The 14478-nt window shown below is 35.3% G+C and overlaps 1 protein-coding gene across 1 annotated transcript in view; it reads left to right on the plus strand.

Annotated features, from left to right (window-relative positions):
* Window positions 1-3276: 3276 nt before the first annotated feature.
* The window catches only part of PDE10A (phosphodiesterase 10A), a gene marked incomplete at its 5' end in the record, with an annotated part of 43743 nt that continues 32541 nt past the window's right edge, over window positions 3277-14478 (plus strand). The window contains 6 exons of the mRNA XM_010189572.1: window positions 3277-3357; window positions 3881-4021; window positions 6187-6342; window positions 7885-7935; window positions 9860-9918; window positions 11906-11957. Of these exons, the coding sequence (XP_010187874.1) occupies window positions 3277-3357; window positions 3881-4021; window positions 6187-6342; window positions 7885-7935; window positions 9860-9918; window positions 11906-11957 (540 nt within the window). The remainder of the gene's footprint in view (window positions 3358-3880; window positions 4022-6186; window positions 6343-7884; window positions 7936-9859; window positions 9919-11905; window positions 11958-14478) is intronic.

Raw genomic sequence — 14478 nt, forward strand, 5'->3', positions numbered from 1 at the left:
AATGTTCTGTGATTCTGTGATTCTGTGACTAGTCTGGAAAAGCACATTTTATACACAGAACTTAAATAACACAGTTACTTTGCTAAATGTCACACATTGATATCTTGGCATAAAGAACCAAATATGTCTTAAGAATAATGGTGTGAATACAAGTGTTAATCTTTGAAGCTATCAACTTTGGTCTCCAGTGTCATGTTAGTTTAATTTGACTCATTTCACTACTTAGACTACGTAATTGAGACTTTAAACGTTGTGTTTCATCTCCTACGTTATGCAGCACTCTGCAATATGAACCATCTTTTCAGTATTGAACATGTTATAGTGTTACTGTTCCTACTATGAAAGTAGTTTTTCAAGAGTAAATCATTTTTTTATGAGCATATCCTGTAGCAGATCAAACATTTGTGGAAATAAGTATTTCAGTATTTCTATGCCCTTTATATCCTAAACCTTTTACTAACTACTTTGTTTGCTTTTTTTAATGTTTTATATCAGAACACCAATTTAATAAATTGTGGACTGCGGTTTCTTCAGTTTTATTAAATAATGTACTTTTTTCAGATCATGGGATGCGTTTCTTGGATCTGTTATGTAAAATGTTCTTTTTCGTTCTAATTAAGTGCTTGTATAAACATACAACTGAAGCTTATGAGTGAGGGCAAGTAACTGTGAAACGAAGTTTTAATTTAAGAATTAATTGTATCTTATTAGGTTGTAATAAAATAAGAAAAAAATGAGCTTTTCTGGTAAACTGAGCAGGCTTGTTCTGGTATATTCAATGTACTGATTTAATGGCTTATGCTGATTGGGTTTTGTGTGTGTTGTGCTTTTTTGTTTGGTTTGGTTTGGTTTGGTTTTGTTGTTTTGGGGGTTTTTTGGTAGCACATTCTTGTAATTCATATGGAAAATAAACATTCTGATTTTTCCAGTGTCTTTCATTGCTAAAGGACACTCTTTAAAGAAGCTGTGAATGTAAATGGGTTTGAAGAGTAAGGTTGAGGTCTGGAATCAGAATAAATAGAAAATTTCAAGATTTCATGCACTTCTACCATAATGCAAGACATCAAAATGGATTAAATACCATGCAAGTTCAGTAGAGCTATTCCATGGGAGAAGTATCTTTCCTTCCAACTGCTTGAGACATATGAAATAAATATGCTGAAATGACTTGTCAGAGCTAAAATACTATGTGGCAGCCCTATTTTCTCTTATGGTAGTTTATTGCTCATCTGTATCACAATATTAGCAAATGAATAACTGGATGGAAAACTCTCTTCCTTGTCTTGCTGAACTTTTTGAGACTACCAAAAAAAAAATGCTGAAGAACAAGACAAATGCTCAGTTACTGGTTTTGTCAGATTCTTGAGAGTTTTTCTTCTGAACTTACTAAATGCCCTAACCATTGGACTACTGATTCTTCTTGGATAGACTTCATTCTTGTTTTGGCTATGAATTCCACGCCTTTTTTTGACCATTTGTTTTCCCCTTACTATAAAGTCCAATTTTCTCATTCCAAAATGTTGTTAATCCATTACAGCTAAGGTACCTTTGTCACTGCAGGAGTACCTACAAATGGTGCATTACATTGCATCTCCTTAGTTTCTTAACATTTCAGTGTGTTCTTTTTGGAATTTTATTGTATGTTTTATAATATGCCTTGCATGTTTGCAGGATAAGTAAATTATAATTATGAGAGGATGCATCTCATATCATCATTTTCTATAGCTGACACTAGATGATGAATTTTCGCATGCAAATTATATCTTTAATAGTCCGTACTGAAAGGCAGCTGTTGTTTAATAGTTTACCTGATGTTACACAGGTAAATTGGTGACTCTCGATCCCTGAAGTCTGTCTCCTTTCTTTCACACCTGAGGTTTCTTTGTCTTGTGATCCATTTGGCTTGCTCTAGCTCTAAACCATAGTGCAAGACATTCTGTAGGCTATGAGGTGAGCTGCGAAGTTCATACTCAAATAGTAAATGGAACCTCAGCTAAAATAATGGTATTGTAACAAAATTTCTATTGTAGTTTCCAACTATAAAATGAGGATAGCATCACCACCCAACTTACAGGGAAGTTGTTTGAGATTGTGAGGTACTGAGGTGCTATAGTGATACTGACCTAAGGTCTAGGAGAGCAAAATAAGAGAAATGCATTTCATTTAATAGTGCCTAGACTTCATTTAATTTCTTTAATGAATCGAGTCCATAGATTTTTTAAAATAATTTTCTGTTAGATTGGGTTGTGTTTTTTCTGCATAGTATTAAGTATGCATATAATGGCCTAATATTTAAATGATAATTCCAGTGCAAAGCTCCCTGCTTAATGTTAAGCCTAAGGTGACAACTTATTTGAACAAACTAAAAGTTCTTTGTTCAGGCTTTCAAGACAACACTACATTCTGAGCTACTGGAATCTGGAGTATCTGTGCACCTGCTTTTGTCTACTGTTACAGAAACCTTTGTGAATGATAAATGTAGGAGATATTAGGCATAATTAATATTAATTATCATAATCATTGATCGTGTAGAATCTTGGGCAATTGACTCTTGTTGCACCCTTAATGAACACGAAGTCTGATATTAAAATTAATCAGTACAAAGAAGTGGCACAACATGTGGCCACTATTACCAGGAGTGTTAGTAATACATTGTATGATGGCAGTGTCATCTATCTGTGTTATTATAGAAGTAAATGAAAAAAACCCCACATATTTTTCTAGCAAGGATCTTTGCATAGAATATTCCATTTTAGTTCACATGCTTTAAGTTCATAATTTAAAATCATATAGCTATTTAACAGTAGAGTTACTCACTACAGGAGATCTCTATATTTACTCCTGGTCTTACAGGTTTAGCAGTGAAATAAATTGGATCGTTCATTATAGTAAATAAGAAAATACAATTTGCCAACAGAAGATGGGACTCTGAGGTGGTGCTTTAGTCATGTTAATATTTAGAATGTATAAGGAGGGATTGATCAAGAGATTAGGACGTTAAACTGAAGTCTTGAAAATACAGATTTGATCCCTGCTGTTCTAACACTTTGTGTAACCTTTGCCATCTCATTTATTCTTCGTGTGTCTAAATTCCTTTTTCCAGCACTCTGCTGTTCCATGAGGCTTTTTTTCCCCATCCAAAAATGAATGAAATTTTAGATTTGAAAATGTTTGGTGTACAGAGAAGTTTGCAGGTTTGACATTTATATGTTTAAAATAATATTAGCAATCCCATTCACTTTGGTGGTGTTAACTTGTTTAGTATTTTTGTTATAGAACATTTATCAGATGTTTCTGGGTGAGTTTCAGGATGTGAATGTTGCCATACCAGACTTTTCAACAAATGAGACAGTCGAGGTAGGCAGCAAGTAAGATAGATGCTGCTTTTTGTACAGCAGACAAATGCGGTTGCTTGAATTTCAGGAAATATTGAGTTAGAAAAACTTTGAAATTATCTTTCCTTGGGATGAGGTAAACAAGAAATTTAAATATTATTTCTACTTTTGGAGTATTTTTAATTTATATAAATGAGTGCATCCTAGAAAAAAAATCTTTCTCTTACAAGGTAATATTTTCCTCTGTAAGTCTTTATGCAGTGTACAGTGTGTTCAAGGTAAACGCAGCCCAGTCCTGATATAAGTGATGACTGCCTTCAGCAGAAGTTATCCACTGTCTGGTGACTTTAGAGTAGGATTTCCTAAGATTTCAAAACAGTTAAACGGAGTTTATCCAGCTACTTTTTGTTGTCAAAAGCTATGTTTCTCTACATTATCTCCTTTATTCAGTCTTTTACACTACATAGGTAGCACAGTAACTCTGTAGAAGTAACCATGCCTTCTAATTGCATTCTTTTTTTTTCTTTTTTTTTCTTTTTAACTAGAGTCTGTGTGTATTTACGCCACCAGGAGCTAAAGAAGGACAACCACGGCTCATTCCTGCAGGGCCCATTGCACATGGCACTACAGTTTCTGCTTATGTAGCCAGATCCAGAAAAACGTTGTTAGTAGAAGATATTCTGGGGGTAAAAAGCTTTCTCTTTTTATTAAGATGATTACAGCATGTTCTTAGACTGAATATTTTGATGCTGAAATGTTTGTTGAGCTGAATGTGTAATGATAGAATTTATATCTGTCTTGCTACCAAGAAAATAAATCTGAGTTTGAAATAGCTGGATGGAATAATTGTAGAATATCTCATTTATAAAGTTTAAAGATTTTTTTTTTTTTGCCTTTTAAAATTTTTTAGGTTGTCAGATAAGGGAAGTAATGGAACCGTGGTCACTTGGAGAGAAAAAAAAAAACACATCAGTCATAACTTCTGTCCTCCTGATCTTGAAATACTTAGTGTGCTAATTTCAAACAAGACAACATCCATATAGTCAATCAAAGTTTGATTTAATTATAATGCAGGACTCACACTGACAAGAATGTCAATCAGTATTCCGGATATTAGACAGGATTTTGGTCTCTGCTTACACTAATGTAAAGCTGGAATACTTATCAGTGGACCTACATGAAAGGCACCCTAATGTAATCGATATAAAAATTCAGGCCTTTGTCTGTAAAAGGATTCAGAAAATCCTAAAGGGATATTCTGATAATTCGTGGCACACTCTGTGTCTGTCCTTTTTATTTTTTTTAAAAAACTTCATCTTGTAGTTTCATCTATGCAATTGTATGAAACTGGTATTTAAACTGCACTTCCATGAGAACACTTCATGATCAGCTAGTTATGAAGACACTAAGGAAGTTTAAATTCTCCTTGTCAGTGTTTTCTATCCTTTTAAGTTTTGTCCAGATTAACAATCTTTGGATATTTCAGCCAAATTTTAAAAACTATTTGTTAAAAAATGTATGACCTTTATTTGGCAAACATGGGCTATAAACAAAATAGCAAATGCCTAATGCGAGTACTTTTAAACAGAACTGCAGAAGCAAAATGCAGAAGCTGCTTTCACTGTAGTAACAGTTGGTGCTTTCTATATACCCTGAGCTATAAAGATTTTATATGTTAGATTTTTCAGTCACATATGAAGCTTTAATTGTTACTAGTAGTTTCCAATTAATATAATTATATCCTTGTATATGAGGGTTGTATGTTTTGCTTTTACATTCATAATAAAATCAGAGGGATTGTGGGGAGAAGTTTTCAAATTTTTGTTGGTTTACAGTATCAATGATTATTGACCGAACAGGAAGGTTAATTTTGCTGACATGGTTTGCCTTCATGTGATTTTTGGAGCCTGTCAACAGTGAAAGGGAAGTGCTTGTAGATAGACTTGACAGTCCTATTTTTTTTTTTGTTTTGCAAGAATTATGGAATAACAAAGTGAAAGCAGGAGGCTCACGTTACAAAGTGCTTCCCACTCTCTTCTCTGTCATTTGTTCCTACTCATTCAGATAGATTGTCATTTTAGTAATTAAGGTAGAGATTACTTGCTATTTTCTTTGAGATGGGAGAGATTTTGATCAGTCTTGAAGGAATGTCAATCTTGCTTAAGCACAGCCTGGAGGGAACATCTGGTACGAATCAAGTACTGAAGGACTGATGTGTAACAAAGTGGGTCTTGCACACTTCACTAGTTACTGCCTTAAGAACTGTAACATCCAGGTGGTTTCACAGGTCTTTAAGAGTTTTCATACTTAGGGAACTGAAGCTATAAAGCCTTGGACATTCCCTGTGTAGATTAAAAGCTATGAATTTGGGCCTTCTATAGCAGCTACAGGATTATTTTAGCATTTGTTCCTATAACTTTTGCACCGATTTATTCAGGATGCGTAAGCAAGGGAAGGAGAAAGATTCTTACTTTAATGAATAATTTTTGGAAACTCATTTCTCTCCGCGGAAGTTGGTTGAGAATTATAACTCTGTATAACCTAAAGCCTTATCCTCAGGTTTCCACCTTTGTTCTCTTGCAAGAACTGCTGTCTGATTCTTAATGTTGAGATCTGAGCAGTCCATGTCATAATTACAAATGCTTTGGGTGATTTTTTTTTTCTTTTATTGCATTTTTCTAGTAGATGTCTTAATACTGTGTGTAAATTATCATGAGAGATATGAGTTTTAGTGAATTTTATCATTTTCCTGCAGATGTTATCAGCCAGGAGAGGGAGGAAAACGTCTGTATATCTTTCATGTTAATGTTACAATATTTACGTTTTATCAGGTTATGTTTACGTTTTCTAGGATGAGCGATTTCCCAAAGGTACTGGACTGGAATCAGGAACTCGTATCCAATCTGTTCTGTGTTTGCCAATTGTCACTGCAATTGGTGATCTGATTGGTATCCTGGAGCTTTATCGTCACTGGGGCAAAGAAGCCTTCCACCACAGTCACCAAGAGGTGAGCTCATGCCCAGCCTTTACCATGACCCATTAAGATGCCTCTCACATCAAGATGAGAATATATCATTCATTTCTCTCTATACCCTTCCCCAGGGAAGGGAACCTGAACACAGAGGTTAGAACAAAATGGGGTGAGTTCTAGCCAGCTCTCTTGTCTTGATAGTGCACCATGGAGCAGTTCAGCTTCACTGAACAGGAATTACTCTTATGAAAAGAACAGAAAATATGCAGACAAGAAATATTAAAACTAGCCCTCCCAAGGAAGGAAAACACAGTAATATTTGTCAATTGTATATTCTGTTTATCAGTAACCTAAGTAGCCTAACATACATAATGATGCTCATGCATGTATATTAGTTGGGCAGTCAGTGTTGCTTCAGCCTCAGTTTGCACCTGGTATTTTTTCACCAGTAAGTAGAGGTCATGGTAGGGGACTGCATTAGTATGGTGGTGCCAGTGTCCGTGCTCACAGAACAAAGAACAGGCATTCATACAAAACCAGGCTTCATTACTTCTCCTGCTTACACACAATGTATTTATTTTTTTAATTATCCTATTACCTTAACCAATCTACAGTTCAGATAGGTCTCAGACATGCATTGTTCTATGCAAATATGAATCTTTTATTTACGTTTAACAATGAAATACCTTCTGTAACTGAAGTTCATGAATGTTCTACTTGGAAAAGACTGGCTGATAAATAGAAGTATTTCATTAGTAAATTAAAAATATTTTAAGGTCACTTTCTGAGTGTTCTAAAGCATTCTTTTCATTTTCAGGCTTCAGAAAGCCTTTGGATACCATTAGCAGTTTTTATAAAATGTGTGCAGTGTGTTCTGCTTAAAAAACTATAAAATTGAAAGAAAATACCTTAGGAGGGTATACAGCAGCAGACCTCTTGCACTTCTGTCCTCTGTGTTCCTATAAAGCTCCTGTGTTTCAAGGACAGGAGATTATGCATGGTAGCACATCTTACGTAACTTCAGTTTACATGACATTTGTTTGAAATGTTGCCTGGAAACTGTCATACTTAGTAGTCTTGAGCTGAGGGATCAGGTCTGGTTCTTCTGCCACCAAAATGATAGTGAAAGAAACAGTGCCTGTTTACAGCTGGAAATAGCTGTGGCTGAAGAGATACAGCCCCAGAAAGTTGTTGTGGTATATTTTATTTCTATGGCAGATACCTTTCAACAATGTACATAATGTAATTCTTAAAGCCCTTGGCTTATGGTGTGTTTGTTTTGATATTGTTTTTCTGAGCTGATGGGTTCCCAATGCCACTTCTGAAGAGCATTGGTAAGCATTTTTTGTCATAGAAAAAAAATGTGGCTTGTTCTTTTGTGACTGAACTTGCCTTACTAAAACTGAAACATTCACAAGTATACTGACTTCCACAGAATAACTATCTTCCCACAAATTGTTACTGCCTGCCTGTCTTAAACAGCTCAGTCAAATTACTTAGCAGATAGACAGAGAAAACAAGCACGTAACTGATGTGCAGTTTTCAAGGTTTCTTCAGAATTATTCTCTTTTGTTTCAGGTTGCAACAGCAAATCTTGCATGGGCTTCAGTAGCAATACATCAAGTACAAGTAAGTGTGGGTGGGTTTTCATTTTTTCATTGTGTAACCCTTCTGCCAGAACTTGATAAGTAGGCACATGGATTATGATCAAATTTAAGTGAGGTCATTACTAAAACATTAAAAACAAACCCATTCCCTGAACCTGGGAAAAAAACTAGCTCAACAAACATAAAAAATGCTAGCAGTTTCCTCACTTGGAAGTGTGGATCAAATAACTTAACAAACAGTATTTTTACTAAAGGAAAAAGAAACTTTAACAAAGTAGATAAATAGTTGTTAGAGTGGAATTATCACAACTTTGCAGATTTTTTTTCTTGTAAGAAGGCAACTGCTAAGCCAACTGGTTGCTTTTCTCCTGCTTTGGTCTTCAGTTTGAGATCATTAGGTGTTGCTGGTTAAGCCTGCTTTAAGCCATCCTTGCTCACTGCTGTGTGATCCTGTAACTGCTCCTGCTAAGGATGTGTCATGCTGTCCCTAGTTGGAGGCTTAATGAAGCTCCACACAGTGCAAGCTGCTCTAGCAAACCCCAGCAGCTTTGCTAATAGGTTTTGTTACTTCAGCTAATGGAAGACGGTAACACTGAAACTGAACATATTCCGTCAACTCATGCAAGATGCTAAAATAGGTTCTTCTGTCAACTCACAGGAGGAAGTTTGTGACATTCTTTTTTACAAGGTGTCTTTCTTACACTTGACAAAAGACTGGCACAAAGTTTCCTGCCTTTCCTTTCTAGACTCTAGTATTTGCCACCTTGGTGCTGGAAGTCATTGACCTTGTTTAGAATGGTCAATTCACCCTGGTGCATTTAGGCAGAATTAGCTGGCATAGACTATTGTACGCCAGTAGAATTGCAATTGCACGCAGTTGTCCTTTTACTTGGTAACAATGACTCCCTCTTTAACTGGGAAGTCTTTCACAACTAACAAAACAAAACAGGAAAGCCTGTCCATCAGTCATTTTCATTTCTCTCCCCTCTGCTAAGCAGAAGGCTTGCCCTTCCCAAGCTTTTGCATGAGAAGAATGTAAGAATATTGATCTGGTGCTGGGCTGTACCTATCAGGCTTGCAGCTGGGCTTTAGCAAGTAGTGTATATCAAGAAGTTGTTTGTAGTTACCTAATTACATGCAAGAGTAAGGCTTATGGATGTAGTTTCTCATATTTTGCATATTTATTTATATATGCATTGCACAGATGAAAGATATAATTAGCTCTGAGTGATATTTTATTGTTTGAAATATAGGAGCATTAATGGTTTGTTTTCTTTTTTTTTGACCTCGGCACTTGCTCTAGTAATATACAGGTGTCCAACTGTACTTTAGATACACCTTTATGCAATTAGGTGAAGTAAAAATACAGTTCAAAGCTTTGCTTCTTCTAACACTGCTTCTAAAATATAATATGCACACTATTTTTCGTGTTCATGTTCATGCTGATTTCTCCCAAAGATGAGCATGTATCATCTGCTACTTAGCTTACTTAAAGCTTGCCTGATGTCAGTCTTCAGTTGTGCCTACATGCTATTTTGCAAACTGGAAAAAAAGCGGTAAGAGTATGCTGAGGAGGAAAGCACACAAAAATATTCAACATTCTGAGAAGAGCTGAGGATCTGTATAATGGGATGTAGTTAAGTTGATTTCATAACCACATTCAGTGGCAGCCTTTGAGGCAGCATGAACAAGTGTAACAACCATCATCTTTCAAAGAGTCTTAAGAAAGGTGTTACTTGCATTTGACAGTTTTAACTCAACAGTTAGCTAAGATTGAAGCCCAGCACACAAATCCAGCTTTTAATTTTATGCAGTCCCATAACATATGTATATACTAGTAGTGGTATTTTTTTCATACACATTGAATAGGTAGACTGCATAACTTCAGTTTTCCTCTGACTTGAGTGTTCTCCTTGAGCAAGTGATAACGTGATCTGTGCTTCCAGGTGTGCCGGGGCCTTGCCAAGCAGACTGAACTGAACGACTTCTTGCTTGATGTATCGAAGTAAGTGTAACTTGCACTGTAATCTCATGAGTTTATTTTGATGAGCTTTTTTAACTTGGCTCTTTCAATTCACCTGTTTTACACTGTATCTGACAAACACGTGTGAATGCACACCTTAGAGGTTGGGCAAACTTCACCACAGGGACAAGAACAAATGATGTGGGTGGCAGTGGTGTATACCTGTTAAACTCTTTTTTTTTTTTTTTTTTTTTTGGTGGTGATGCAGAAGAAAAGTTAACATCTGATTACACCTTACAGAATTTTTTTACTCTTGTCTTTTGCATGAGTTTTTTTACCTTCCTCCTCCCTTCTATCAGAGTTAAATGTGACCCTCTTTTGAGAAGTGACAGAAAGAATTGCCATGTCTTTTTCTGGCCAATTTTAGAAGATTTGAAAGGACTTTATGAAGTTAGTTCACTTGCTTCAGCTTCCTGCTCCCCCTTCCTTTTTCTGTTACATATGTATATGTAACAATTCTCAAACTGATGAGATTAGAGGATGTCCAAGATTCCTGTGGCGTTGCTCAGGAATGCAGGCAGCTGAGGTGCCCCAGCTAGAATGGGGAAGGATACATTGCACAGAGAAGTCAACTCCTTGCAAGAAAGGCAAGCTACTGGTCTCCAGATATTTTTACTAGCTTTTTTTTTTATGGGCTGGCAATTTACTCTTGGTTCATAATACTGAAATTGTTTTAAATAACTTTTTAATTATTTTAAAATTTTAAGATTTAAAAGAATTCAATAAATACTGCAAATATTTAATATGTATTTATCTAAGAAAATACCTCTCATACAGCATTATCAGTTGCTAAAATTGCTTAGTTTTAACAAAAAAGAAACCCTATATTTTAAGCCACAGAGTTGGGTTATCGTTTAATAGCAACTTTATGAACTTCATGTAGGTAAAGACTTGCACTAGCAAGAAAATAATTTGCTCTTAGAAATGATCTGTAGCTTTTCTTACACAGAAAAAGGGCTTCCTATTCAGTGAGGAATGCATGTCACTGAGACATGTTCCTTAACATTTTAGAAAGGGCATATTACGCAGTGGTCCATCTCTTCAAGTCCCTGACAATGTAAGAGTAAGGTATTATATCTTTCTTTTCCACTAGCCGCAAACAGAACTGAGCTGTATATATGTTCAAGGCCATGGGACAATGTCTTTCTGTCTGCTGGGAACATTGTGATCCGACGATTATTAAGACTTGGCATGTGGAAGTTTTAGACTTCTTTTACTAATAAGTTTGACCTTTATCTTTCAATGTTCTTGACTGTCCTTGGACAGTTACTACTTTGCTATGAAACTGAGATAGCTTTTTTTTTTTTTTAAAGTCACAAAATCAGTCTTTTTCTGCAACTTCAACGTGCTACACCTGGGTTGATAGAGAAGACTCATTAAGAGTTTTATAAAATGTTGCCTTTTAATTTGTGTTAAGGGTTGGATAATATGACGTAAATTTAGCTACAGTACTTGGTTTTCATGAGTTATTAGTACATAGTCATCTATGCATAAACCTAATGAGATCTTTTAAAAGCATTTAGATAATATATATCAGCAATGGAATAAATTATTTTTTTTTAATTCTGGATTGCTTTGTTTTCAGTTTTCTTATCCTTTTAAAATTTTCAGTGTGTAAAGGGTGCCAAAGCATTTTGATACATTCTTGGTGTTGCTCAGCAGAGGCCTATTCTATCCATGGTAGGCAATGTTTTGTAGTCTTTTCCATTTTTACAAAGAAAATTCTACATGTCATAGAGAATATTCTACAATTCTGTAATTGTAGAACAATGGTTTAAAGGGACCAAGGTACGACCATCTCTCAATTCCCTTGTGGTGTAGGAAGTCAGTCAATGACTTTTGAGGTGCAGAGGTTTGTTCTCACCTATTGGGGCTCCACTGTTAAGCTCTTGTGAAACAAGAGGCCATGACAGCCATTTGAGAAGCGTTTGACAAATGCCAATATTTACTGACTTCTCTTTCTTTGCAGAACATATTTTGATAATATAGTTGCAATAGATTCTCTACTTGAACATATAATGGTGAGTTGTCTTTTTCACTTCTAAGTTTATTACTCTTAGTTATTTAAGTCCTTCATTCTCCTTTCCTTGAAGTAAGACATTACATCATTGAAATACATGAGCTCTTTATAATGGACATGTAATATAAACAGCATTAACATGTCTCTATGGAAGAAGGTGGCAAAGGTCAGTGTGGTTTTTCATTGTTGCAACAACTTTGTTTCACAGTTTTCCTAAGTAATGCAACACGACTGTCTCTGAGCTAAATAGGTACTATTGTGTTCTAGAGAAGGTCTGAAAATTGTAACAGAAAGGCTTCTGTTTTTATTTTTATTTCAGCTTATTGTATTGATTCTTTTTTCCTAAATTCAATTTGCTACATGCTGCAAAACACTCCTGAAGAAGTTATTGTCTGTAGGAAGGACTAGAGGTCAGACATTACTCCTAGAGTACTTGTTCCAGTTGCTGAATGAGATGTGAAAGACATGACATCACTTCTGCTTTGCAAGAGTATTTACCCCCATCACTAGAGTGGCAGTCAGTCAATATTTTATAAAACCCACTGAAGCCAAGGCCATTGAAATAACTAAGACTGTGTTTAATCAATGAATTACAGTAGTTCAGAAATAGATAGTAATTTTTGAATAAATTTTGAATTCAGAATTATTTCCTGAATAGTATTTTTAAATACCAATGGACTGGTTGTTTGTAGCACATTTTGAGTGTTTTAAATAGGAATATGTTTTTTAGCTTTAGGTGCATTTATTACATGCCGTAGTTCTTTCTCCTGAACATAAATCTTAATCAGCTCTGTGATACTATTGCTTCAATTGGCATATTAAAAAAATTACTCTCCAACAGTACTCTGATCCTTGCTCTAATCTTTGAAGTGATATTCTTAGCTAGATTATTCAAACCCAACAAATTTAAAACACAAACAATATAAAAGTGATTTTATTTAGAAACTTGAATTAGTAATGAAAAATATTATGCAGTGTTTGCCTTGTTCTAGTTAATACACGGTGAAGAATTCTGCACATAGGACACATTTCTGAACATTGACTTTTCCAGTTTAAATGAACTGCTTAAAAATAGCTTGCCATTTTAAAGAACTGGTGTAACAACATATGGCATTGAGAACAAATATTGATATTCTTCCCTGTTCTTCCTTATGAATAGAGGTCTGGTGGAAAACATAGTTGGCAGTAAAATACGCTTACTCTTTCATCTTCTTTTCCAACACTTGTCTGCATCATGATTCTGTAATTTAACCTGCATAGATGTTTCATATTCGGCTTCCTTTGTAAGCTGTAGCAGTTGACTGTTTCTTGGGCCAATTAGTTGAATTATGTGTTTGCACATTTATTGCCATTTTATGGGAATGTGATTTTATCATTATGTGGCTTATTCTGTGTCTCACCATGAGAAAAGAGTGACACTTAATTTCACCTCACTATTTCACCCTTTGGTGATTGTACTTAAAGTTTTATTGTTCCTGTAATAATAAAGAAAAAAGTACAGGGATTTTAGCATTCTTCTCATCTTTATTTTCCTTAAAATCTCTCAGCAAAGTTATTGGTGTAAGGATATTTTAGAATATAGAAGCAACGAGGGGAAGCAGAACAAGTTGCCTTGTAAATTTTCTTACCAGTGTGCTTGAGTAGTTACAAGCAACCTACCCAAAAGGTGGGCTCTGGCCTCCATATTATCAATGCAAAGCATACCTTTTGTACTGGTACTTCCCTTCAGCCACTGGCCTGGATTCAGGCTCAGGGCTTTAGAGAAGTAAGACTTTCCCATTCCATTAACTGTTTCTTTCAACTAGTAGTGTTTAAGCAGTTATTTTTGAAAAGCACAAGTCATGATCAAGGTAAGTTCTTGAGTCATATGCATTAGAATATAAAAGCTTAATTAAATTAATTAATAATCAACGCTGTGCTGTTGATTTTATAAAGAAATCTGATGCAGTTTCTGAGTAGGTGTAGCAAAGCATTTACAGCACCTCTTGTCCTTTTTGATACAGTTTACATTCATTCTGTTTTAGGTGAAGGAATAAATTATGTGACTATTTGAGATCTTTAAACTTCTTAATGCTTCCAGTGGGAAATATTTCACAACAGTTACCTTTTAGTTTGCAGTTTCCCTGACTTTCTGTTATTCTGATGGAGCAAATGGAGAAGAAAACAACAGAATCTTTATAGCTGCAATTTTTTTAGAAATATTTTAGGTTTTTGTTTTTATTTTTAAAGACAAGAGAAAAAAGGGAGGGGGAGTTAATACTTTCACTCATGTCAAATCCTAAACATCCCACCTGCATGCATTGCACACCAAGTTGTAGTCAGCCTCTTTCTGTGGCTGAATGACTAGATAGCTATTGTATACCATTTTAAAAGGTTGAGCAAGATCCACCTCAGATCATGTTCTACCATGCAGTTGCTATACTTTCTGAGCAGATAAGAAACATAGGAGACATATCTGAATTGGATAGAGCAGATTCTTGAACCTGACTGTATGGCTGCTTAACATAGCAATTCTTGTTTTT

The sequence above is a fragment of the Mesitornis unicolor genome, unplaced genomic scaffold (assembly GCF_000695765.1).
Source record: "Mesitornis unicolor isolate BGI_N332 unplaced genomic scaffold, ASM69576v1 scaffold13748, whole genome shotgun sequence".
Lineage (NCBI taxonomy): Eukaryota > Metazoa > Chordata > Aves > Mesitornithiformes > Mesitornithidae > Mesitornis > Mesitornis unicolor.